The sequence below is a fragment of the Atractosteus spatula genome, chromosome 11, assembly GCF_055471065.1.
Source record: "Atractosteus spatula isolate fAtrSpa1 chromosome 11, fAtrSpa1.hap1, whole genome shotgun sequence".
In the NCBI taxonomy this organism is placed as follows: Eukaryota; Metazoa; Chordata; class Actinopteri; order Semionotiformes; family Lepisosteidae; genus Atractosteus; species Atractosteus spatula.
Window position 1 is genome coordinate 1,900,277 of NC_142716.1, and position 23,837 is coordinate 1,924,113.

Here is a 23,837-nt window from a genome sequence, read left to right on the forward strand (position 1 = left end):
GCCATGACTTCCCATAAAAAAAAACGCTTCTGCTTATGCACACGCGTTATTCATGTCATTACAGGACGTTCAGCTCTCATTATTATCTGATTCTGGTGGTCTACCGTGTGTAACAGTGTACCTCTGGCATGTTCATTTGTGTTGATTAGCCTGACCAGTATACATCCAGAGAATTCTGATTCCTCTAGTCTTAGTTCCAGAGCCTGAAATCTCTGTTCGATCTGTAACGCCACACCTCCCGTCTCCGCAGCGTGTATTTACTAATGTAGCCTTCATTCCCTCGCAATCCGACCGCCGTGTCCCCGAGATCCCAGTAACGTTACCAGTGTCTGCTAGTGGATTACCCACACATTTTGTTCCCAGTTCCCCTGGAATGTGGCTACAAGCGCTTAATTGGCTGCTTCTACGACTTGGCTTCTCCTTGTGAGTTAGCTCCCAGTGTATTTTCCTTGAAGATTTTCGTCGGGTGTCTCCTCCCTTCCGTTTTATTTTATTTTTATTAATGTTGGTGCATTTCTAATCCTGGGCATCGAAACCAGAAAGCCCCAACCTTTATTCCTCAGGGGGAACGGCTGAGTTCCGCCTTTAAGCGAGAAGACTTTTTTAATCTATTCTGTATTAATGAAGACGGAGCGGCTCGCTCGCCCGTATTTAGCAGCCGCCGTCAGCCTGCAGGACGATCGGAAGAGTCATGTGATTGAGTCTTTTTCCCTACCCCTCCTTTAAAAAGCTTGAAGGCAGCAGCGAACCAGACACAATCTCGGGCTCCGTGTCGGCCGTTGTGTGCACCGCTTTTTTTTATCTGTTTTTAATTGCGAAGTTTCCCCCAGAACTTTTAAAGATGGCCGGGGCAATTATCGAAAACATGAGCACCAAGAAGCTGGTAATCGTAGGAGTTACCTTGCTTATCTTCCAGGTGCTTTCGTTTCTAGTCGGAGGTTTGATTGGTGAGTTCTGCTTCGTTTACTGTAACTTTCTCCGGTGCTGTTTTGTCCTCCCGCTTCCTTTGTTAGCGATGTGTTACAGTATCAGTGACTCGCTCCTATGATCTAATTAGTGCGGCTTTTGTGCTTTGAAAAGCAGAGCTCCGTGGGGCTCATTGAGAGGACGTATCGGTTTTTTTAAAAGGCTCTTTTTTTTTTTTGTTCTGAAAAGAGAGAAAAGTTTTGGCCTAGTTTCAGTATTGAGTTAAAGAAGAGGGAAAAATGTTGGAGCATGGCGACTGATGGCGTGAAAGAGTTGTATAGGATTTCAAAGTTTTACTTGCACGCTGCTTTGATTTCAGCAATGTCCACGAATCAGGTTGAACGGGGAGGCGTTTCATGCGACGACTTTGCTTTTTGTGTGCATCTGTGAGGAAATTCTTCGTCGGGTCAGTTGAGGGGAAAAACCACCGCATTTTTATTGCATATATTGCATATACCTCGCAGGGGTGTCTCGCGTTTGCCCATAGCTACATTCCGCTGGGAAGTTGTCCATTTCTCGAAGCGATCGCCGCAGCAGTTTTGTTTTAGCGTAGCGTTGTATTTGTCGCTATTTTCTTTCTGTTACAAAACATCCGAAGACTAAAGTTTAAAATGATTCAGCTGCAGACGAACACCGCGAGTTCGAAGTGATTTTTTTTATGGGTCCGCCTGTATCCATTTGCTTCGTCCTAAATGTTCATTCAATGGTTATCTGAAAACGCTACCCTTTGCTACACCGGCTTCTGTGAGGGGCATTAACCAGCTAGGGTTTTAAAGTTCAATTCTATATAAACTTGATCTGGTTCCTAATAAAAAAAGAAATCCTGGTTGATTCAATGTGCTCTAGTTGACTTGCAGAAACTGAAGTTCATCGACCCGGATATCTTTTTTTTTTAAAATAAGAATAGGGGTACTAGATTTCGATATCTGTGGATGCTTGTCTTGTTCTTCACAGAACAAAAAAAAAAATCCGAACTAGTACGTATCACTCGAGTAAGATTTGCTGACGGGCTTTGCTGGAGCCGTGGATATATAGCCGTGAAGAGGGAAAGACTTCAGATTTCGATATCAAAGGGTTTCTCCGACAGTCCTGACGACGGGAACAGGACAGATATGAAGCGCTGGGAGGGGAAACTCGTTCGTTGCAGTGCAGGTATTTTTAAACCTTGGAGTTCCGCTCCATTATAGAACTCGAGAGGAATAATAAGGGTGTTTTTATTTTGTCAACAGATTCTTAAAATATTATGTAAATGTACAGTACTATGGCTACATTTAATACCACCATCTATTTACTCGTTATCTGAACATGGGATCGTCCACTGCTGTAGCTATTTAATATCTGTAAGATTCCCCCCGTCAGTCAACACGAATTGTTCCCCAGAACAACACAGAACCGCAGGCGGCCCCTGTCCGGTTATAAACAGCTGAACCGTCACGCCAAAGATCGGGAACGCCTCCGTTATTAATTCAAATTAAGCAAATCTGTTCAGGGCGTGACGCTAGTCATTTTGGTAGTTCCAGATCTCTAAAATATTTCAATGAACAGTTCTGCTTAACTGATCACGGTGAAATCTTTCTCAGTCTTTAGGAATGTCTTTAATGGTCGCTTTATAAGACATGATCTGTGAAATTCTAAATAGGAGGGATTTTACACAGAATTCTCATAACCTTCTGTGTGCTGACTTCACTATCGCTTTTACATAGTCTAAAAGGCGTCGTAGTGATAAGATTCACAGTAAGTTAACTGGGGCTTATTATATTGTATTTCCTGCTACTTAGGTGTTAATAGGAAATACAGAAATCCAAAGCGTTGCCTTTCTTCTCAAGGTGTACTTTGCTCTCTGTGATAGAGGGGCAGGACGTGGTTCTGTGTGGAATCCAGTTCCATCCTCGTTTCTTTCATGATGACTCCTGTCTGCCTCTGTGTTGTCCAGGGACTGCCTTGCTCCCTGCTTCTCCAGTCCTCCCACTTGCTTTCGGATTGTCGAGGGCTCAGCCAGCCTCCCCTCCCCTCCCGGCCGGCTCTGCACTGCTGCAGTCTCCTGTTTAAAACCCAGCTGGAACCTGTCAGGTTCTTGATGGGCTCCTGAAACGAGCTGGAGAGTAAGAGCTAAATATTTCGCGAAGAGTACAAGTTAAAACTCATTTATTATTTAAAAAAAAAACTTTTCCCGAGAAGGTCTCATTGTGATTTATGAGGATACACTCCTGCATTAGGAACAGGTGAAGGTTTATTCCGTACTGTTAAGAGAAGAGAAGAAACAACGTTTCGGCTGTGGAGCCTTCCTCGGGTGTCGCAGGCTCCACAGCCGAAACGTTGTTTCTTCTCTTCTCAGATGGGAATAAACCTTTACTTGTTCCTTTGCAGCTGACGCAGCTCCCTGCTTGAACCTCTCCTACATTAGCCTGCTCCATACACAAATACTTTTCGCTGAATAACTTGTGCTGGGGAAGACGTGGATGGTGGAAGTGGCCGTGTACCGGAAACGCCCACGATGAGCCTTTTTTTCCTTTTCAGGCGGCACCCCTGAAACCGATGTTGGTTCAGGGTTGATCCCGACTCCATATCCCACCTGGCCTTATAAGAGCTGGAAGCAGACTTGCACATCCGCTCCAGATGACAAACTGGAGTTGCCATTGTCCTGACTGAGAACTCAACTGGAGCCAAAACCAGCATGTTATACCTCCCGGACCAGGGCTGGGAACCACAGCAGTGGTATTTTATTAGGCTGTAATGCTGTGTGAAAGCTTTCACATTGCATGGTTGTTAGCTTGCCTGAGCGGGCGTCGGTAATCTGTCTGTTTAGCATGCAACCCCAGGCTCTTCCATTCACTTGGCACGAGAGCTGGCTGTCCAGGACCTTTCCAGAGGTCTGTAAGTGCTGTGGCTGGCCTGATGCTGCCGCACAAGGGAGGGTTGGCAACGCAGCGCTGTGCCCTGCTCTCCACACCGAGCCCCAGGCAGCCGCTGTCGTGGCAGGAGTCGTAACGCAGGGCAGCCAGTGATCCAGGGAAGACCTCCGACTGAGGCCCAGGAGACGACAGGGTCACCGAACACGAAGACTGAGGCTCGGTGTGGAAGAGCAGGCTCGCCCAGGGGAAGGGTGGCAACGCTGACGGGTGCTCTCCTGCAGCGCGAACGTTTCGACCCCAAGGAAGGGTATAGAGAGATGGAGGAAGGGGCCCTTCGAAGCACTTGGTTTTCAGCTCCGGTTGCGAGACTCTATGGGGCTGCTCTTCTAAGTGTCGTTGAGGGGTCTTGTGTGGTTGAGGGGTCCAAGTGTTCTTGGTGGTGCTGTGCCCCATCACTGCTTTCCCTGTTTTTCTCCGCGGGCCTCCCTGCTGTGATTCCCATGTTGTTCCCTGATGATGAAGCAGTCCAGCACACCCAGGTACTAGGTCAAGCTCATTGGTTGCTTCTTTTTTTTTTTCCCAGAACTGAAGAAAATTGCTATAAAGCAGTGATGTACTCAACCGGTTGTATTTTCCTCCTTTTTTTTTTTTAAAGCCGTTTTTGTAGAATAGCCAGTGGGTTATGTCGGTTGGAGTCTGTTTGTGCCTGTGTGCATGTATAGGTGACTGGAGAGTACAAGTGAAGAACCATTTCAAATTCCTCGTGGGTATTTCTGTAGCGTGAAGGTGTCCGAGATGACGAAGCCAGCAGCTCGGGTGATTAAGTAGCTTGTTTAGGCCGTCCTGCCTGTTTGATTTAATGAAGCTGAGCGCTATTGTACTTGCTCGGCAGTCAGCAGCAGTGCTGCCACAGCGAGGGTAATTGAGTAGAGAGACACACGGCTCTCTCTGCGGCGGGCTGTGGGCTGTAATCACTGTGGACGCTGCAGTGAGGGGCAGAGGAACAAGTTTGGCATTCTGGGTCAGGGGTCAGTGGCCAATTTGATATCAAGAAGCATAATTTCAGTGAACTGCGGGCCATTCCTGTTGCAGTTTTTTTTTTCTGCTGAAACATTCTGTAACCTGTTGCTCTTTGACTCTGTGCCCTCTGGTGTCCTGTAGGGGAAGATCACTGTTCCAGTTATAAGAAGCTGGTTGTTGCCTTAATTGCAATTTGACAATGAATGTCGGTATCAAACACTTGATATAGGAAGCTAAGAATATAGGCTGCAAATGAGAGGTCATTTTGGTCATTTGGCCCATCTAGTTGGTAATAAGTATAAATAATAGTAATGTGTAAATGAATATCTAAAGTAAACTTTAAATATTTTTTTGTTCTATGAGGTGGTTCATAATGTTGCAACATTGTTGCTTTATATCCTGTAAAATGTTGTAGAAATCCAGAGCAAGCTACTGCTACCCAGCTGTGCTGTTGAAGCCGATAGCCTGTCTTCTCTTCATTTACACGGTTTTTTTCTGAAAGATCCTCAATCAATTAGCTATTAACTCCTAAAAGAGGAAGCACCTTTCTTATGCTCTGATGTAGGGAAAACTGAAGCTCCAGCTATTGCTTGGTTAGGGCGGCCTTTTCTTTAGATCTAGCAAAGCCTGTGATTGTGCATTTACAAGCTGATAATTCCCCAGGTGTTGTACAGGGGGGTTTTCTTGTTCATCTTTCAAGGCAGGGTAGGGTTTAAATGGCTTTTTTTTGGCACATGCAATTCCTTGTTTCCTTTTTCTTTAAGAAAGATGGAAACTCAGAAACCGAGTTATTAGAAAATGGGGCTCTGTGATAAAGAATCTTAAAGGAAAATAAAGAGTGGCCTAACTTAAAAATAATCGGATGTTTGCTGTTTGCTCAGCACTGTTACTCCACCCCACCCCCAGAAGAAATGAATACTTCTAGTGTTTACCCTTGCTGGCTAGACTGCTCACACCCTCACATCTATGAGTAGTTCAGTCAGCGGTGGTGATGGGTCAGAAAATGTTCATTGGCAACCTTGTAAGGTCACCTCAGACATTTATCTGATCAAACGGGATGTAATCAGCATCTGTCCGAGGCTCCTAAATGAACCTGTGGTCTCGGCGAGAGCCCTGAAAGACTTCATCATGGGCTGGCTGGCTTTGCTGGCTGAACTCTGCCCCCACTGAAGTTATTTACTGAAGGAAACAGATGGCATGAAACTCCAAGATGCATTTCTCGGCAATCAGCCTGTAAAGAAAATGCTTGTGGTTTTGGCCAGAAGTCGGGGCCAACCTATAACGTCTCGAGTCAGGAGGGGAGTAGAAAAAATGGCAATCTGTTTGCTATGAGGCAAAAACAATTTTTTTTGGTGCGTTTCAGCTTTAGAGCAGGAATTTGCTTGACTGAATTTCTCATTTTGTTTAGACTGCAGCAGGAGGGCGTAGACCTCTCTTCTGCGAAACGTCTTTGGGGTCCGCTTGCCAAACCTTCCTTGGCGAAGCGTCTTATTAAAGGAGGTGTGCGGGCCTGTCTGTAGCCTGGATGACCCATCAGTTAAGGCGCTGTCCTTGCTGCCAGCATGCGTCTGGCTCAAGGCCTTGAACAGGGCCGCTGTCTGTGCTCGGGCTGCCCACGCCCAGCAGGTTATTGAGCCTCATCCCGGTCTTGTATTCCATCCTGTCTCTCTGGCAAGCCTTGGATCTCCTCCTTCCGGCTCCTTGATGTCTTCCGGGTGACAATAGTGTGTTGGGAAGAATGCCATTATCCGCTAGCCCACAGACATGCGCTCCTGCAGGAAGTGTTGGGTGAAGACTGAGTCTTTCTCATGGTAATTGTGGGAGGTTGCCTGCGTCTGATCTTGTTGTTTCAGTGCGAGGAGCTTTAGAAATGGAAGGAGGCAGTACCTGTTGGCTTGTCACTCCGCGACCTCTGTTATTCGTGTACCAGATCCTTGCGCATTTACTCAATAAAGTCTCTTCGTTCTTCGAAAAAGCCTCCGTGCCCCAGATGCTCTTCAGCCAAGATGATCAAATTCTCAGCACGTTGTGAATCGGTTCACAGAGGTTTCGCATAATGCTCAAGGTCGCGAAATGTCAAGTGCCTGTGAGATGTATTGCTTTCGGTGCTTCAGCCTTTTATGACAGCCAGGCGTCTTGCAGAAAGCAGCAGTGTGAGGTGGTGGCTGTAGGAGGGTATTCTGTTTGTCTCCCTCTGAGGTTTAATGACTTAAAGGAGTTTGTTTAAATTGAACAAGCCGATTGTTTTCCTAGTTTTAGTATGAGGCGTTCTGTTTGAAGGCAGGACACCAGCGTCCTGCCAGACCAGGACAATCCCTAACTGGGGTAGTGCTATCCACAGTTATCTGGGGTGCTTTCAGTAAGCAGAGTCCTCTGTTTTGGTGCTATAGAGCAGACGATAGCTCTTATTGAGTGGTATTAGTAGAATGCTTTCAGGGCAAAAACCTTAACCTACCATTTTGAAGAGTTGACCCTGCGTTTATGTATAGTTTTGGTGTCGGTAGTAATTCAAAAATGATAACAATTGCTTGCTTTCGTAAAGCACTGCATTTATAGGACAGGACTCTCCTCATCCAACACAGCAGTGAAGTACCCCATTCCGAGGTATATTAGGTGGAGGAGCTGTTCCGAGCACCGTGATGAGATTTGATCTGCTGTCAGAACCTCAGTTAAATCTGTCATCTGAGGGACAGCATCTCCCACCAAGGTCCTCCTGTTGTTACTGGGAAGAGCGCCGCCTACTGGTACTTTTCAGTAATCATTTCACTGTTGCAAGGGGTCATGGGATGTATGTCTGCTGTGATTTTCTCTGAGAACGCCTTTTAAAAATTTCAGGCACTAACTTGTTTGAATTTGCTGAGCAGGGAGAAATGTCTCCTATTTTAAGCCAGTAGCCAAGCAATGAGAGTGCACAGAGAGATCCATTGTGTTTCTGGTCTAGTGCTCTCCCAGTCTCGAAGCCTGCCAGCAAGTTCAGCTTCCAGTATGTGAGGCAAAGCTAAGGAGTGGGATAAAAGAACTGTGATTAGCACCTCTCATTTGAGGTCTGTGAGTAAAGCGTGAAAGCAGACTCTGCTATAGGCTCATCAAGAAAATGAGACCAAAACCTCTGTGGGCTGAACTAGCCCTTGAGTCATTCCTGAGCAAAAAGGTTTTCCACCTACTCGCTCAACAGGCCACAGTACGGGACAAAGCATCTTCCTGTGGTATGGAACACTGACTAAGAGTTCAGGTGGTAGACCAGTGCGACCCACATGTTGGATCTGTGTATTTGTCTATGCTTTGAAAAAAATATAATGCATAGGAAGTGAGCCTTTAACTATTAATACTCTTCCTGTCGGCAGTACACGAAAATCCTCTCTCTGATGCAGAATGGCCCCCTGGTAGGCTGTTGTGTAGTGCAGAGGATTGTGGGAAGTGTCCCCAGTGATGGAGCTGACCTTGTTCCGGTTCTGCAGCTCCCAGCCCCACCTCTGCGGTCCACTACCTGGCGACCAAGTGCGTGGACAACCGCAAGCACCACCAGAGGACGAAGTGGTTCATGCCCTGGGGCCCGAACCAGTGCGACAAGATCCGGGATTTCGACGAGGCCATGGGCAAGATGATCGAGGCCAACGACATCGTCTTCGCCGTCCACGTCCCCCTGCCCAACAAGGAGATGAGCCCCTGGTTCCAGTTCATGCTCCTCATCCTGCAGTTCGACATCGCCTTCAGGCTCGTCAACCAGATAGGTGAGTGGTGCCCGCGGGGCTGCTGTGAGCTCGGCCTGGCGCGGGGCAGGAGCACGCGGACGAGCCGGAGAGGCCCGGTCCTTGAAGATGAGAGCCCACATGTTGGGACCCGTTGCACGTCCTTGTGGAGGCTCAGGTTGCTGATGTTTTTTTGGGGGGGGGGGTGCTTGTCGTGCTTTGATTTGCTAGCAGCTGCTTATTGACTCTCTTTGCTACAATGTATTAAGTGTAGAAATATCCAAGTGTGGTTTAATGTGTTATACTTTGTTTTCAAGTGCATTGCTTTTGGCTGGTTCAGGCACATTCTTTTCCTCCCACCTGGCAGCTCCTTGTCCTGACCGTGTTCTGTCTGGACAGCAGCCTTGAGGTTGGAGAGGCCATGCTCGTTTTAATCTCCGTGCCTGTGATTTCTCTTTAGATCTGTTTAATAAGTGTGCTTGCACCCAGACGGGACATTGTGCCCTTCAGATACACAATCTGCCACATGCCAAGCCCAGAATAGCCTGGAAAGTGTTATGCTATGCAGGGGTATTGTCTGCGATCTGTAATTGGCATTTGCTGTTGCATAAAAGCCTTCATGAAAGAGAGAGGGAGAGAGAGGGGTGGAGGAGGGGTTCTTCCACAGTGATTCAAAGGAAGTTCCGGCACAGCGCTGATGTGATGTGTAATCCGCCTTTCCCTTTTTCCTTGTTGAAACATGATTGTGGGATTGTTATAGCTGCAGTCCAGTGGATATTTTAGACATTTTCCCCCAGAAACCATTCTGAGGGTTGGGCCCTGGCTCCGGGCCAGGGCCGGCTCTCAATGGGGGGGATTAAGGGATAACACGGCTCCTTAACGAAGGGCCGCTGTTGGGCTGCGCGGCCTGGGAAAGCGATCGGAATGCAGGCCTGGGCCTCACTTGAGGCAAGAGCCACTTTCTGTCCCTCCGCTGCCCCGGCAGGCCTGTCTGCGTCTCCTGACCGCAGGACGAGAGCTGTAGAGTTGCTGTTTGAAGGAATAGAACCCATCATCCTATCACGTTTTAAGACGTTTCTTGCTTGTAGATCAATGCTGGCCATCGCTTTGAATTTTAACGGTGCGTTTTAATTCGTATGTGCTCGTTGCTGTGTCGATATTCCCTCTCTGACCAGCGGCCCGATGGGTCTCTGCATGAAGAAGTCAGCCTACACCCTGGCCTTGCAGACGGCAAGCGAAATCTTATCGTTCGAGCCCGTTTCTCCCCAGCTGTTGCAGGGAGTGTGAAAGCACAGGCATCTGGGAGAAATGTCAGCAGTTCAGGCCCCCTGTTCTTTAAGGATATGAGACAAGTGGTGTTTACATTGACGATGTCCCAAGACTTAGTTGTAGCCTTTTCTTTCCACAGCTGTGATTTTTTTTTTCTTTCTCCTCTGGCCTTTGGAAGGATCTCCTTTTCAGCAGTCGGCTTTGTTCGTTTGATAGGTTTTAATTAAATATAACAAATTAGGCATTGTGAGTTTTTCGGACGTGGCTTTTTCAGAGAACAGATTTTTTTTAAGTAGGTCTGATCTTTCTTCATGGAGTTGATACTTCTTGTATCGTGACAATGCTATTGAATGGGGAAATGCAAGACCCCAATGGGTGTTTTAACTAATTGATAAAAGAGGTAACATAACTGTAAATAGAACTCAAATCCCCTCTCAATGCAATAAAGCCCGTTCACACAAGCAGGGCGAAATGAATACCCTGCACAAACGACTCTGGCAGGCGTCCAGCAATAACACAGCTGTTGAAATGGCTTAGTCGCCAGGGCAGTGAGCGCTGTGCAGCAAGGGAATGCTTGTGATGAGCAAGCTGACATTCAGGCGTTTGGCAGCAACTCTGGGCTGGAAGAAAGATGGCAAAGAAAAAGTGCCAATAATCCCTCCATTCTGACCACAAGAGTTTTTTGGGGGGGGGGCATGTTTCGTAACAGCACAAGGGCCCCCTTTTGAAATGTGAAGTGCGATTGCATGGCTGTGCAATCAGATCTAAATGGCGCTGTTGTAGGCTGCCATTCCTCGTCTCCCTCACGCGGTCCAGACGAGGTCTCAAGGCCCGGCGTGTGAGTGTGGCACAGTCTCGTAACGCACGGGGAAGGGCTGCAGTCCCTGTGTTCTAAAGCATAGGCATCAATGTTATTCTGAAGTCTTGTTAATGGGAGCTGCAGGAGAGCATGCTCAGCTTGTGCGAGTTCATGTTTAATCTGAGATGAGTTTCAGGTTTTCTGCTCTGACGTTGGGGGATGGATCTCTAGCCTGTGGACAGACTCTTGGTCTGGGTCCCTTGCAAGGCCATAGAAGTGACGTCGGAAGTGGCTGTTGTGCTTTTATACACCCAGTGAATCTGGTTGAGGAGAAACGAGGCTCAAAAACCTTCTGAACCTGAAAAAAAAAACCCACCTTGTCCAAAACCAGCCTCCAGATGGCTCCCTGGAAGATGGTAACCCAAGATGTTCAGGTGTTACACGGGACTTCAGCTCCTCTGTGTTCCTCAGTCAGGACCCAGTTCGTCTTCCCTGCCGGATTTCCCTCCAGATTTAACGGGCCTCTCTAATGACCTTTTCTAACAGTGCCAGCTGCCAGCGCATCGCTCATCGGGGGCGTTTTATTACACCGCTTGTTTGATTTTATGAAATAAAGCTTTGTTTGAAAAAGTTATCTTGAAGCCTGACTGGTGACATAGCGTGTTCTTGAATGCTTTATTTACCTCATCTGCTTTATGTAGTGAAAAGCTGTTTCCAGGCTTGCCGTTTTGCACGGAGCCTTGCTGGAAACCATTTACTGCAAGCCGTTTGGCGGTTCCCGAAGGGGCGTAACTGTTTTATCGGGCTACGAAGTCCTCAGTCCCCTCCCTGGTAACCTGGAATGCAAACTGTTTGTTCCTGCAGAAGCAGGAGCTGTGGTGACCATCGACGTCGGCCTGGCCTACAGGGACGACACTCTCAGCGAGTGGACAGAAATGGCCCATTCCACTGAGCAGCGCAGGCTCAGCTGCAACTTCACCACCCCCAAGGTGAGCCGGGCCAGCGGGGCAGTGGGCGTGTTGAGCAGAAGCCTGTGGTGGGTGTGGAGTATTTGGTTTATGATTGTCTGAAGACATTGCACTGGCCTCTCCTGTGCGGTTACTTTAATAGTTATGGTATCGGCAGCAGCCTTGGTTGCTTCAAGCTTCAAAGAAGTGTAATTCTTAATGCAAGTCTTCCGTGTTTGCAAGTTTCTTGTAGTGGCAAAGCAAGACTGAATCTATTCATAGAAGAATCTTTTACAGTCCAGAAATTTTTCATCCACAGCCATAAAGGGTAAAAAAGAATCAAGTGACTTTCTTTGCAGTGTTTAAAGACTTTTCTTAAGTGTGTAGGCAAAGCTTTGTTGACCACACGACTTATTACACTCATCTATACTGAGCTGGACATCTTGTCCATTGCAGACGCCCGAGAACGAGGGTCGTCACTATGAGTGCGACCTTCTGCCCTTCATGGAGGTGGGAAGCGTGGCGCACAAATATTACCTCATCAACATCCGCCTCCCAGTGAACGATAGGAAGAAGATCAACGTTGGCATTGGAGAGATCAAAGACATCCGTCTGGTGGTGAGTAATCCAGCTCCGCACGCGCACGGAGAGAGGGTCCTGGTGCCCTGAAAAGCTCTAACTGACCCAAGTGCCCGCTCTTGCTTGTCTCAGGGCATTCACCAAAATGGGGGCTTCACCAAAGTGTGGTTTGCCATGAAGACCTTCCTCACTCCCAGCATCCTCATCATCATGATCTGGTACTGGAGGCGGATCACCCTGATGACGCGGCCACCAGTGCTGCTGGAGAAGTAAGGTCCCTCTGTGCAGCAGGTGTTTCTGGGCTGCAGGCGGCGCTGGGGTCACTATCGTCGACTGCGTGCAGGGAAGCGGCCTTGTGTTGGCAGTCTTTCTAACCGTCGGGCCAGAATTTTGCTTATCGTTGTCTTTGTGGCTTGAATTTTTATATTGTTCTGCTTGTGTGATGGAGGAAGTCTGAGGCCTTGTGTAATGATGACTCCGGCAACTTATTCAGTTTTTTAATCCTAGAGCAAAGTTTTTGGGTTCTGTGGAATATGCAATAGTTTTTTTTAATAACTTTTACATGGAAAGCTTTTCTTTTTTAAAAAAAAGCTTCCTTTTGGCTGTCCTCCTGCTGCTGTGGTCATTTCTGCAGCCTGACTAGACTTAATGCAGTTACACAATAGATATACCCTCCTACACAGGCACTTCAGCCTTTTAAGGGTAGTTGGCATCGGAGTTTTCCCAAACTGGGAGCTGTACCAGCGCACGGATGTGCGATTCACTGGGGGAAGTAATTTTTTAATGCTGTAAAAGCATTGGTGTCTCTCTGATGTCACGCTTCAGTATCTGAGCATGAGGATGGAAATTGAAAACCCTTTCTAAAGTTAAAGTGTGTGCTTCAAGTGGTCCCTGGTGAATCTCTCGCTGTGGGAACGAAGCCAAAATGATACAAAGCAAGTGATAAAACAAAGGAAATTCATTGAACTGAGGTTTGCATGTTTTTTTTTCATGTTTCTAAACTAGATGCATTTATAGGCCAGCAGAAGAACATGTAGTGCTGAGAAAGCAAAAGTTGTAATGTTTTGTCAGTTCAGTTTTGCACAATGGAATTCTTGGCACGATGCTTACAAAGTAGAGATCTGTTGTTTGTAACATACTGGCACAAGTACTGAATTTGACCTCATCGTGTTTACGCTCTGCAGTCCATGTGCAGGTCTGAGCACACAAGATGAGCTACGCTGAGCTCGTCAGTGCACTAGCTGGAGGTGCTCTTGTGTAATTCCACACTGAGCGCAATGTTGACTTTTTTTCAATTTAAATTAACTCTCCGGCGCGATGAAAGGCATCAGACGGCTGCCCCCCTCTGAGCGCACGTTGGTTTGGACGCGCTCTGCAGGTCAGCCAGGCTCGCCTCTTGTGTGGGCTCCTGCTGCTTTCCGGCTGAATCACAGGCCCAGCCCTGGGACCAGAGAAGAGCCCTCGCTGCCGGCCAGCTTGAAGCGTTGCTTGGTTCAGAACGCCAGGGCGAAATGGCAGGACTCTCCCTGCGGCCCAGGGCAGTGTGGCACCGTTCCTGTGGAGTCTGTAGTGCCAAGCGGAAGCATCTCTGTACACTGGAATGTCATTATTTGGACGTGTTTTTTTTTTGGGCTGAGCGCCCCCCTGTCTGGGCTCGCGCTAGCTGAGCTGCTGATCCGCGGACGAGCTCCGCCGCTTCACCGTCTCGCTGTTTCTGATCCGTCTCGCCGTTCAGGGTCATCTTCGCCCTCGGCATCTCCATGACCTTCATCAACATCCCCGTGGAGTGGTTTTCAGTTGGCTTTAACTGGACGTGGATGCTGCTCTTTGGAGATATCCGGCAGGGGGTTTTCTACGCCATGCTCTTGTCATTCTGGATCATCTTCTGCGGGGAGCACTTGATGGTTCGTATTGGCTCTTTTCCTGCCGAACTCGCGTGTTGGGAATGGCTGGCTGGCAGGGTGGTCTGTCCTTTTGTGCTCCCTACCCGAGGCACACCTGCCCTTGCGCTCCAGAGTTGACATGTTGTGCAGTTACAGGCCGCTGCATGGCCGTGTCCGCATCTAGAGCGTTTTCCTCAGATCGGAGGTTATTGAAAGACCTGAACAACCTTGCGTTTTGTACATGAACATATCAAATGCCATCGTGAAGCCATATTTTAAGATGGAATATTTATTGGCAATGAAATTACCTTTAACACGACTTGGAGTTTAAACTTTTCTTGTTTCCGTCTTTGAATTGGGGGCTGGGATGAGTCCGGGTGGCACCGTGAATGTTGCCCACAGGGAATTCTCTTCCAAATGCACTGGAATTTATCTTGAGCACCTTTACAAGAATTTAACATAATTATTTTTGCTGTGTAAATATGCTGAAAAAATGGAGTTTTGAAAACACTTGTGCTGTTAAACTGCTGTTCTTTTTACTCCTCAGGACCAGACGGAAAGGAATCGTTTTTCAGTTTATTGGAAGCAAGTTGTTCCGATTGTGTTTGGCTCCTTCTGCCTCTTCATTTTTGACATGTGTGAGAGGTACGCCTTGAGTTTCATCCCAACCACGTTACTCCAGAATAAATGCTGGATCTTGGAAGCAGGCGCAAGCCACTTGCATGAGTTTGTCTCCGCTGAAAGCTCTGGACTTGAGGTCTTTGGTGTTTTACTTAGCTCCTTTCTCAAGTTCCTCCCATTTCTTAATCAAATTGGGAAGCATTAGGATTTTTCTGTGAAGTTTATATTTTCAGTATGAAATGTTTTATTTCAAGGTGACAGTAGAAAGCTGCAGAACTTACAAGTAGTCACTGAATAGTTGATCTTTCACCTCATCTGTTTTGATTAATCCACAATCTTTTTTTTTTTTTTTTTCCCCCCCAATCAGATTTTTTAAATCTGCATCAAGAAACTGAACTTCTAAAACGTTCCAACCCCTCCAGACCTGTATATGTGTGCCTCGGCACCTAAAGATTAATTGGCGCAGGAAACTCATTGGAAGGAATGGACAGTTAAATTTACAGTTCTTTTAATGGGCTTTGAATGATTTAGTTTTATGTAGAGTTATATTTATAGCCAGCATTTTCAGCGTTTTGTGCGACCAGATGTTTGAAGATTGTAAAGGAGCAGGCAGCGGTTCATTCCGCTGTGAGAGGGCAGACGGATGCAGTGTTGTGGCCGAGCGTCACTGTTTTCTTTCTGCTCTTCGGAGTGGAATCTGCTTCCAGTTCCTTGTGAGGCTGACAGAACCCCCCCCACCACCACCACCACCACAATCACCGCCATCCTTTTAGAACAGATGACTCGTACTTAAAACCAGCAATCGGCAAAGGCGAGTCAGCACTGGCTCTCTTCAGAAAGCTAGAGCCGACATCTGCGCTGCTTCTCCCCGTGCAGGGTGGGCGGGACCCTGCTCCGAGACGGGCCCTGCGATGGGCGGGCTGGGGGAAGCTGCACCCAGACGCTCGGGGGTCGGGCAGGGGGGGAGGAAGCCCTGAGCCATAGCTCAGAGCTGGAGCTCGGGGTTGCCGGGGGGGGGGCTGCGGGACCAATAAATAGGAAAATGTTCCTTTGAAGGGGGTGATGTCACCGTGTCTAGAGAAGAGCAATTTAAATGAAGCTTGTGGCTGTGAAGAAGGCTGTAGGGTTGTTCCTGGCAAACTGCACGCCTGTCTGCTCGCCTCTTCAGTCCCAGTGGCTTGTGCATCATCTGCACACTTCCCTCCCCTTGGCGTTACTGAGTCGGGCTGACCTACAGGTGTCCGCACCCCAAAAACCCCGATCGCTCTGTGGTTTCTTGTCGTAAAGCAGGCCGAGATGGGCGGCGCGGTGAGCGATTGGAATGCAGGTTAAGTGCTCCGAGACGTTTTTGTTCTTGGGGGTCTGGAAAAAACAATTTGCACAGATTGGAGACAATGGTCTGCTTCCATCAGAGATGGGCAGATGTGTACGGTTTCCCAATCTACAGAAATGGACAAACTGAGGAGTCCTGTGCAATTTCTTGGGACTTTTCAATTAGGAACCAGTTAAAGCCTAAATATCCCAGCTGCCTTGTCTTCCTAGCTGAATTAGTTCAGTTAAGCTAACGTGTTTAAGTGCAGACCAAAATAGTCTTTTATTGATATGACAGCTGCATTTATCAGGGGTCTTTCTGCAGTTTTGAGCTCGGGGTTTTCATCCTGAATCTTTTCTTACAGAGGGGTCCAACTGAAGAACCCGTTTTATAGCATTTGGGCTTCGGATGTGGGAACGGAGCTGGCTGTATCCTTGAGTGCTGTGCCCTGGATTCCTAACCTGTCATTAGGCAGTAAAGGAATTTCTTAATTGCACCTTAGCTCTGACATCGGTTGTGCATTGTAGAAGGGCAGTGGTTTTGTTGATTTTGTTCAAATGTTTGTATGCTTTCACAAAGGTGTTATCACAGCTGAGGTATAAATCTGAATTTGAAAGGGTTTACTGGGAGTTGATTTGTTACAACTGCTAAAAAAAGTGTTTCAGACATTCAGATCTGTACCCTGGATGCAATCCTCTAGTACCAGCCTTTTCCCATTGGGTCCCTGGGAACTGGCCTGGAACAGTGTGGTGGGGGGGCTTATTCGCCTGGCTTAGTGTGCTGGCGCCCCGGCAGTCCCTTGTGGGGGCGCTGTTGAGGGATGTCGAGAGGGCCTTTCCAGTGAGGTTTCCCCTGGTCTGTGATAACCAGAGGATGCCAGCACAAGGCCCCGCTGGGGATATTTATTCAGCTCATGTCTCCATCAGACCCCAACCCTCTGTTATTTTTTTTTACTATTCTAGGTAATGTTTCATGGTGGGTGGAGTCTGATGATTGTCTGTCAAATCCCCTCTGGAAACTGGCAGGGAAATTCAGTGCAAGTTTAATTAGCACTCTTACACCCCAAAGACACGTTTCGAAAGGGATGCGTATCTCGGCTCTGAATAGCTGTCCTAACTCTCCCCTCCCTCACTTGTCAGAGAGAGGCTCTTGGCTGCTATTAATTTGTGTTTCTAGGCTGAGATGAGCCAATGTGATTAGTTCCACCTCCCCCGAATTATGGCTCCTCTGTCCAGGGTCTCTTCTGTTGTGGAATCCCTCTGCCTCTGGAATAGAAGGAGTGGTTTCAGCTCCTTTTGTTTCGAGTTCTCCAGTTAGAGGCCTTGTGAGCCTTTTCCACAAGGCTAACGAATGCAGATCCATAGATTAACAAAATTAGAGACGACGTCAGTGTTTTGATGTCTGAGCTTTGCCACATCGGATCGCAGGTGAGTCCTGCAACAAGGATCTGGCAACCAGGTTTCCCCAGGCAGTGATGTGGAATTAGACGGGTTCTGCCAGAGTGCACTCGGGCGGGAGGTCTAGGGTTCTCGGACACAGCGCCCCCTGTGGCCTTCTGAGTGCTTGCAGGCTTGTGGGGCTGTGCTAATTGGTGCTGTGCCTCCACTAGGGGGCAGTGGTGCTTGTGACCAGTCCAAAAAGTAACGGCCCTGACCGGGGGTGGAGCAGAGGAGTCCTCGCTCTCCCCTGTGTGAGGTTGGGAGGTTTTTATCAGCGAGCCGAGATGTGAGAAACACAACTGGCTACTCCTAGTTGGTATTGCAATAATGGTTGGCAACTGTAAATTTAGCACAGAGCGTGCGTGCGTGCGTGCGTGCGTGCGTGCGTGCGTGCGTGCGTGCGTGCGTGCGTGCAGTTTCCACGTGGAGATCTTGACCGCCTTCCTCCCTGAAGAGTTTTCCTTGACGCGAGCCAAAGATGGCGTTCATCATCGTGGCGGGCATCTGCGCCTGCCTGTACTTCCTGTTCCTGTGCTTCATGGTGTTCCAGGTGTTCAGGAACATCAGCGGGAAGCAGTCCTCTCTCCCGGCCATGTCCAAGGCTCGGCGCCTGCACTACGAGGTCAGGGGTCGCTCTCCTGCGGTGGAAGGCAGGAGGAGGGTTAACGGAAGTTCTGGGGTGGCATGTCGAATTGATATTCCTGCTCGGTTGAACGCTTGCCAGCAGTGGATTTGTGAGGTCTGCGATTTATAATTACTACTTCAGGTTAAAAAAAACAACATACAGTACTGCAAAGCAGGCTTAACGCTTGGTTAGGAAATCCAGAGGATGCTGCAGTTCTCCAGAGACTCACACTTCTGCTGTCGCTCTTACTTCTTGCACTGAATTTTAAAAGATTCACACTCCCTCTCTGTATGGCTGTGCCCCACTTTTTCCAAATAAACCTCTTGACTTGCACTTTTTTAAAGACAACTTAAGACAAAGCACCGATGGCACTTAGTTCATTTAGGCTTTACATGACGGTCGGTGTAGAATGGCATCTGTTTCATACCTTCTAGTGTGCAGCAGCGTTTTTAACACTTGTCACCACTGCACAGCAGCTGTTTGAGGTTTTAATCAGGATGCTTGCTCCATTTTTTAAAATAGATTCTAATCTATGCGTTTTATTTTTATTCAGTTTTTTTTTTTAAATGTACCATCTTTCTTCCTAGGGTCTGATCTTCCGATTCAAGTTCCTGATGTTGGTCACTCTCGCGTGTGCTGCCATGACGGTCATCTTCTTCATCATCAGCCAGGTAAGGGGCGGGCCTGTCTGTGCCTGAAGCCCTTTGAATGGGGGGGGGGGGGGGGGACATTCTTTCACATTTCTTAACGTGTGACCTGTGTATCGGTGTAGGTTCTAACGCCTGTTGGGGGGTGGGGGGGGAGTGAAGTGGGAATGTGTGACCTTCAAGAAAGGACTACTGTCTGTATGCTTTTAGCAGTAACTTTTCTTGAAATCCAAGATGGTTTCTACGGCTACTTCCTCCTCTTGCACACTCTTGATGTGCCCACAGTTGGAGAGTCCCCCCCCCAGTTTCACCACTCTTCTTGCGAAGTGACGTTTCTCCAGCCCCTCTTCCTCCCTGACGCACGCAGCTGCTCCGCTCGTGGTTATTCTCTGCGCGTGACTGCCCCACGCCGTTTTCTGCGGAATTCCCGCTGGAACGCGGCGTCTCGGGGATTCGGATCGGGAGATCCCTGTGAATGGGTCGGTCCTGTCCCAGACGCCCTTCCTGTGCTCGGCGGGGCAGAGGGTCGACGGGGGCAGGAGGCGTGAGCGGCTCTCTGCGTGCGACCGCGAGGCCCTGCAGGCCTGCAAGCTCTGCACTGAGCAGCGGCGCCTGGGATCGGAGCTGCGCTGTCCCGTCTCGGTGTCGCAAGCGTCCTGCCGATCGAAGTCTGGGCCCGGTGGAGGACGAGGGGTGCCTGACGGGTCTGAACCGTCTCCCGCAGGTGAACGAGGGCCACTGGCACTGGGGCGACTACACGGTGCAGGTGAACAGCGCCTTCTTCACGGGCATCTACGGGATGTGGAACCTGTACGTCTTCACCATCATGTTCCTGTACGCGCCCTCGCACAAGCGCTACGGGGACGAGCAGTCCAACGGTAAGATCTGGCGCGGGGGGGCGTCGGGGTCACGCGCGGCTCAGAAGAACCGAATCCTGGTCATCGCTCTCGGTGCGCGCGCAGAACACTCGGCATCCGCGTAGCACTTTCGCGCCACCACTGGTGAGAACATGCAAACAAGGTAACTAAAACGTTTTAACGGTAATTTCAAGGACCATGATCTGGTATTAAGCCAGCTCTTATTTTTGAAAAACTTCCACTCTGGGCCTGTCAGGTCTGTAGGGTTTCAGAATCTTTGATCTTTTGCTGCCCAGTACTGTGTCCAGCACATGAGGAACCGTGTTGGCAGATATACATGTATAACTTGTGTCTGATGGAAATCTTTGGGGTGGGGTGGGGGGAAGCTTTAGGTTTGTAAAAAGCGCCACAGGTGCCTAGCATGATCAAAGCAGTTTGTTTAAACTAGGTGCCTCTTGTAATACGAGCCAGAGTTTAGGAGTGCACCTTCACGTCTTGTCAGACATTTTCTGAGCACTCCTGGGGAAATGTGTTGAACGTTGGAGCTTCGCTGGAATGTAGATTCAGTCCCCCCTCCCCCTGCCCTGGCAGCGTGTGGATGGCCAGACTCTGCACATGCTTCCATTTAAGGTTTTGAGCTTCGAGTCCGTTTCTCGGGTCAGGTAAATTCACCCCAGGAGGTGGAGGTGGCACAGGCATTCGGCGTTCTGGAAGGCCGGAATGTATTTCAAGCGTCCCCACCTCGAGGAGGAGGGGAGAGAAGCGCAGCTGGCAGCTCCCCGTCCCCTTGAGGGGTCTCCCTCGTGAGACGCTTCAGGGAACACCCGGAGGAGTCCAACCAGCGAGACGGTTTGAATGGTCTCCACTTTGGTCATCCTTTGTCCTATTAAAAAGAAAAACGTGTCCGTTTTGTCTGTGCAGCAGTGCTGGGAGGAAGTTTTAGTTTAGGGATGATCGTTTATTTTCCCTTTGTAATGGCAGTTTTTTTCCCTCCCTTCTGCCCTGTCGCTGCCACACTTCCTGTGTGATATCAGAGGCTGCCGCGGGAGTAGGGTGTGGACGTGTGGATGAGGCTGCTTTCCCTAGGGAAGCTCAGGCCCTTCCCCAGCCAGCCTAGGTGACCCCAATGCCATCCAGACTTCCGTCCAGGACTTGATTTAAAGCCACTTTGCCCCCTTTTTAACGGCATCTTGACTCTGGCTGAGCGAGGGCATCCTGGCAGCTCCTCCCTCGCGGTGCGGTTATTCGCTCAGGACAGATGCAGCCGATGCTCTTAGTTGATCTGTGTGATTTTGGCTCGTAATAAGACCAGAGTCCTCATAAGAGGCTGCAGACTGGAAGGTATTGATGCGTCTGTAACTCAAACAAGTCTCGTGTAGCTTCCTAACCCTTCGAGTCTCACCCAGGCTTTGCTCAAACACCCACGGGGGGTCAGTATGAGGAAGCTCCCTCTGCCTTTGCTAGGCGTCACCTCATTGATCCCAGGCCTCATTCAGACTTTTCTTGTAAGGTGTGAACTGCCTCCTGGTCTTGGGTGTTAAATGGGCTTCTCATATTTCCCCTGCGTGTCTGCAGAAGAGAAGGCCAGCTTATGGCTGTCAGAATCCCTAGCAGACCTCAAGCTCTTCCCTTCGTTAAGACGGTCATGTACGATTTCCATGGATCTGTTCTGCTGCAGGTGATCTGGGGGTGAACAGTGGCGAGGACATTCAGCTGACAACCACCATCACACACGTGGACGGCCCTACGGAGATCTACAAGATGGCCGGCAAAGAAGCCCAGGAGTAACTCATCGGAGCGTCTCCCTACTTCCCCTCTCTCCCCAACAACCCCCTCCCCTCCCTCCCTCCCCACTCGCAAAGACGTATTTACATGACGCTGGTTTTCAGGAATGACACAAACACGCATGCACAACGCCTATCGACATGCAGTGGTGACATTTGCTCTGTAATTATTTCCTTCTGCAAAGCCAGTACTTACTGCTCTTTCTGATGTGGCAGCCCTGCAGAAATTCCCATGTTAACTGAGCAGCTTAAAGAGAGGGTACAGGAGAGGGCATCTGTGTGTCGCAGTGGTGGGAGTGCGCCATCTTGTGGACGGAAAACTCAAGTTGTGGAAGTGAAAAGGGCAGAGAAAGGAAAGACTTTTCTCTTTGATCAGCTCCTGGGGTTTGGAAGACTCGAAGTGCCTGGTGGTGACTGAAAGTCCAGGTTTATTTTCTAATCATACAGCAGTAAGTGTGCTAAAGGTACAAAGGTTGTTTCTGTGTATAAAAAAACTAACATGTATTACATGTTTCACAACATTCTTGAAAATCTTTTTTATATATATAGGGAACAAGGAGTTTTTCTGTTGGATTCATCTGCATTTTGCCAACAGTTTTGGAGTTTATTTCCATACTCCAATAAAAATAGAGCACACGCATTTAAACTTGTATAATAGGTGTGTAGAAGAAGACGATCCAAAAAAATGAATTTTCTGTGTATTATTTTACATATCTCAAAAGTGTGAGAATTTGTTTTTACATCATGGCATGCATTTTATTTCTTATCCACACTCCAATATATTATTGCATTTAAGTGGCACCCCAATGACACCAGTGTTAGGAACACTCCCGCCCACTTTTGAAGTCCTTTTACTCATGTATTTAGGAATTTAAAAGCAATTTATAAATGCTTAAGGGGATTGATGTTGTACTACTGAGTTCCTTATCCGTCTTCCACATACTTCTCTTCAGGGGTGAGACACTGACGATGGGCTGAGGCAGGCGACTGGAGGGCCTGTAGGTTTTTGTACAGTGCACATTAAGTCCAACGTGTTACGATGTAGATATCTTTCTTTTCTATCCTGTGCTGGTTTGCACATGTAGGGCAGGTTTGCGTCAAGACGCGAGGCCAGGCCTCGCCAATCTTCAGCTTGAAGATCTGTGTGGATGGCTGGCAGAAAGAGTTAATCCGTGTGACACAAGTGGGATTGTAGATTTGCCTTTTATGCTAATTTAAATAAAATACTTCTACTGGATGTGGTTTCTTGTGGAATTCTGTGCTCTTGCTTGCCCAAGTGTGAAGTCTTGACTCTGTTGTTTGTGGATTAATCTGTCTGAAAAGGGGGAATTGGCAGCAGCTTTGCTGTGACTGCAGGCCCAGTTTAAACTCCCACCATGCGTATCAAACCTTGGATTTGGTGGCCTCTTACATCTGTGTCCTGCATGACCAACGGGAATGACTGGGCTGGTCACTTCTAAGTGGCTGGGCGGGAGTCTTGCTGTGGTCTATCCTGCCGTTTACGGTGTTCTTGATAAAAATCCTTGGCACCTCTTCTGCCACCATTTTGGAGAAAGAAGTGCACATGGTGTTTCTTTTTGAAGACTGGACATGATTTTCTATAGGGCTCTTGATTTGTTTTTTTTAAACTTTTTTTTTTTGTATCTTGCTTTGTAGCACGAGCATGTTTTTGAACATCTTTGTAATTTGTAGAGTTAAAAAAAAAAACACCCAGCATGGGCAATGGTTAAATTGGCACAGTTGTGAGGAGGAAGCCCTTAAACAAGAGCAGGGGTGTGTGTTGCTGGTGGAGATCTGACTGCATGTAAATTCGGTCACTGGAACAAATTGAAATCCCCATGAAGCAAGAAAAATCCCGCCGCAATGACCAGACTCCGCACACTGCAAGACTGTCTTCACTGCACTTGTTTGTGGAACCAACATCCCTTAGAGACTTAAAACTTTGTTTTTTACTTGCAGATTGTTTTATGCTGGGACTATTGTTCTGTGCTATTGTGTGAGGACTTGTGCAGTGCTTTGTTGTCTGAGTTGCGGTGTTCTGTTCAGTCTCTAATCTCCTTCAGCTGAGCTTGGAGCTGGTTATGTAGTTTCTGGTCTGTGAATCTTGGGCCCTGTTATACAGCCTGTAGAGTGCGCTCTGCTCGTTTTCATTTTCAGCATTTCTTCACAAACTGTTCAGTTACTTCTCCGCTCATCCAGGTGAAAACTGCCGGGCGGGGAAGCATACAGACTCGGGAGCTCAGCGGACATCGGGAACGCCACTACTGCTCTGCCTGCATTGGCACATGCTCATCTTCAGCTGCACCTACAGACTGTACGGTGCAATACTGACACCCTGTGGACAAACAAAGCATTACCTTCAGCTTCATGGCCCAAACATTCAAACCGTATTGAATAAAATATTTCAAATAGGTTCTTTATTCCAGATTGGATCCATGGGATATTCTTAAAGATAAAGCAGTAGCAATACTTACACTAAAGGTATGTTACCCAAGGATTTAAACTTCATAAATATTGACTTCAGGACTCTTAGTGTTGCAGAGATGTT

At 48.2% G+C, this 23,837-nt stretch overlaps 1 protein-coding gene across 1 annotated transcript; it reads left to right on the plus strand.

The window, feature by feature from the left end:
* Positions 1–738: 738 nt before the first annotated feature.
* On the plus strand, positions 739–22,524 carry wls (Wnt ligand secretion mediator). Its single transcript, XM_088927433.1, has 12 exons — positions 739–947; positions 8,297–8,569; positions 11,460–11,584; positions 11,999–12,160; positions 12,254–12,390; positions 13,857–14,025; positions 14,552–14,649; positions 16,302–16,365; positions 17,855–17,998; positions 18,589–18,672; positions 19,373–19,526; positions 21,184–22,524. Exons 1-12 carry the CDS (start codon positions 842–844, stop codon positions 21,291–21,293), a joined length of 1,626 nt encoding a protein of 541 aa, XP_088783559.1. The 5' UTR covers positions 739–841; the 3' UTR covers positions 21,294–22,524.
* Positions 22,525–23,837: the final 1,313 nt, after the last annotated feature.

What these genes read in the sequence shown, in the direction of transcription:
- wls (XM_088927433.1), top strand. Translation starts at nt 842, where the DNA reads ATGGCCGGGGCAATTATCGAAAACATGAGCACCAAGAAGCTGGTAATC. An exon ending in ATTTTTGACATGTGTGAGAG is followed by an intron (nt 14,650 to 16,301) that starts GTACGCCTTGAG and finishes CTTTTCTTACAG; the next exon opens with AGGGGTCCAACTGAAGAACC. An exon ending in CGGGGACGAGCAGTCCAACG is followed by an intron (nt 19,527 to 21,183) that starts GTAAGATCTGGC and finishes GTTCTGCTGCAG; the next exon opens with GTGATCTGGGGGTGAACAGT.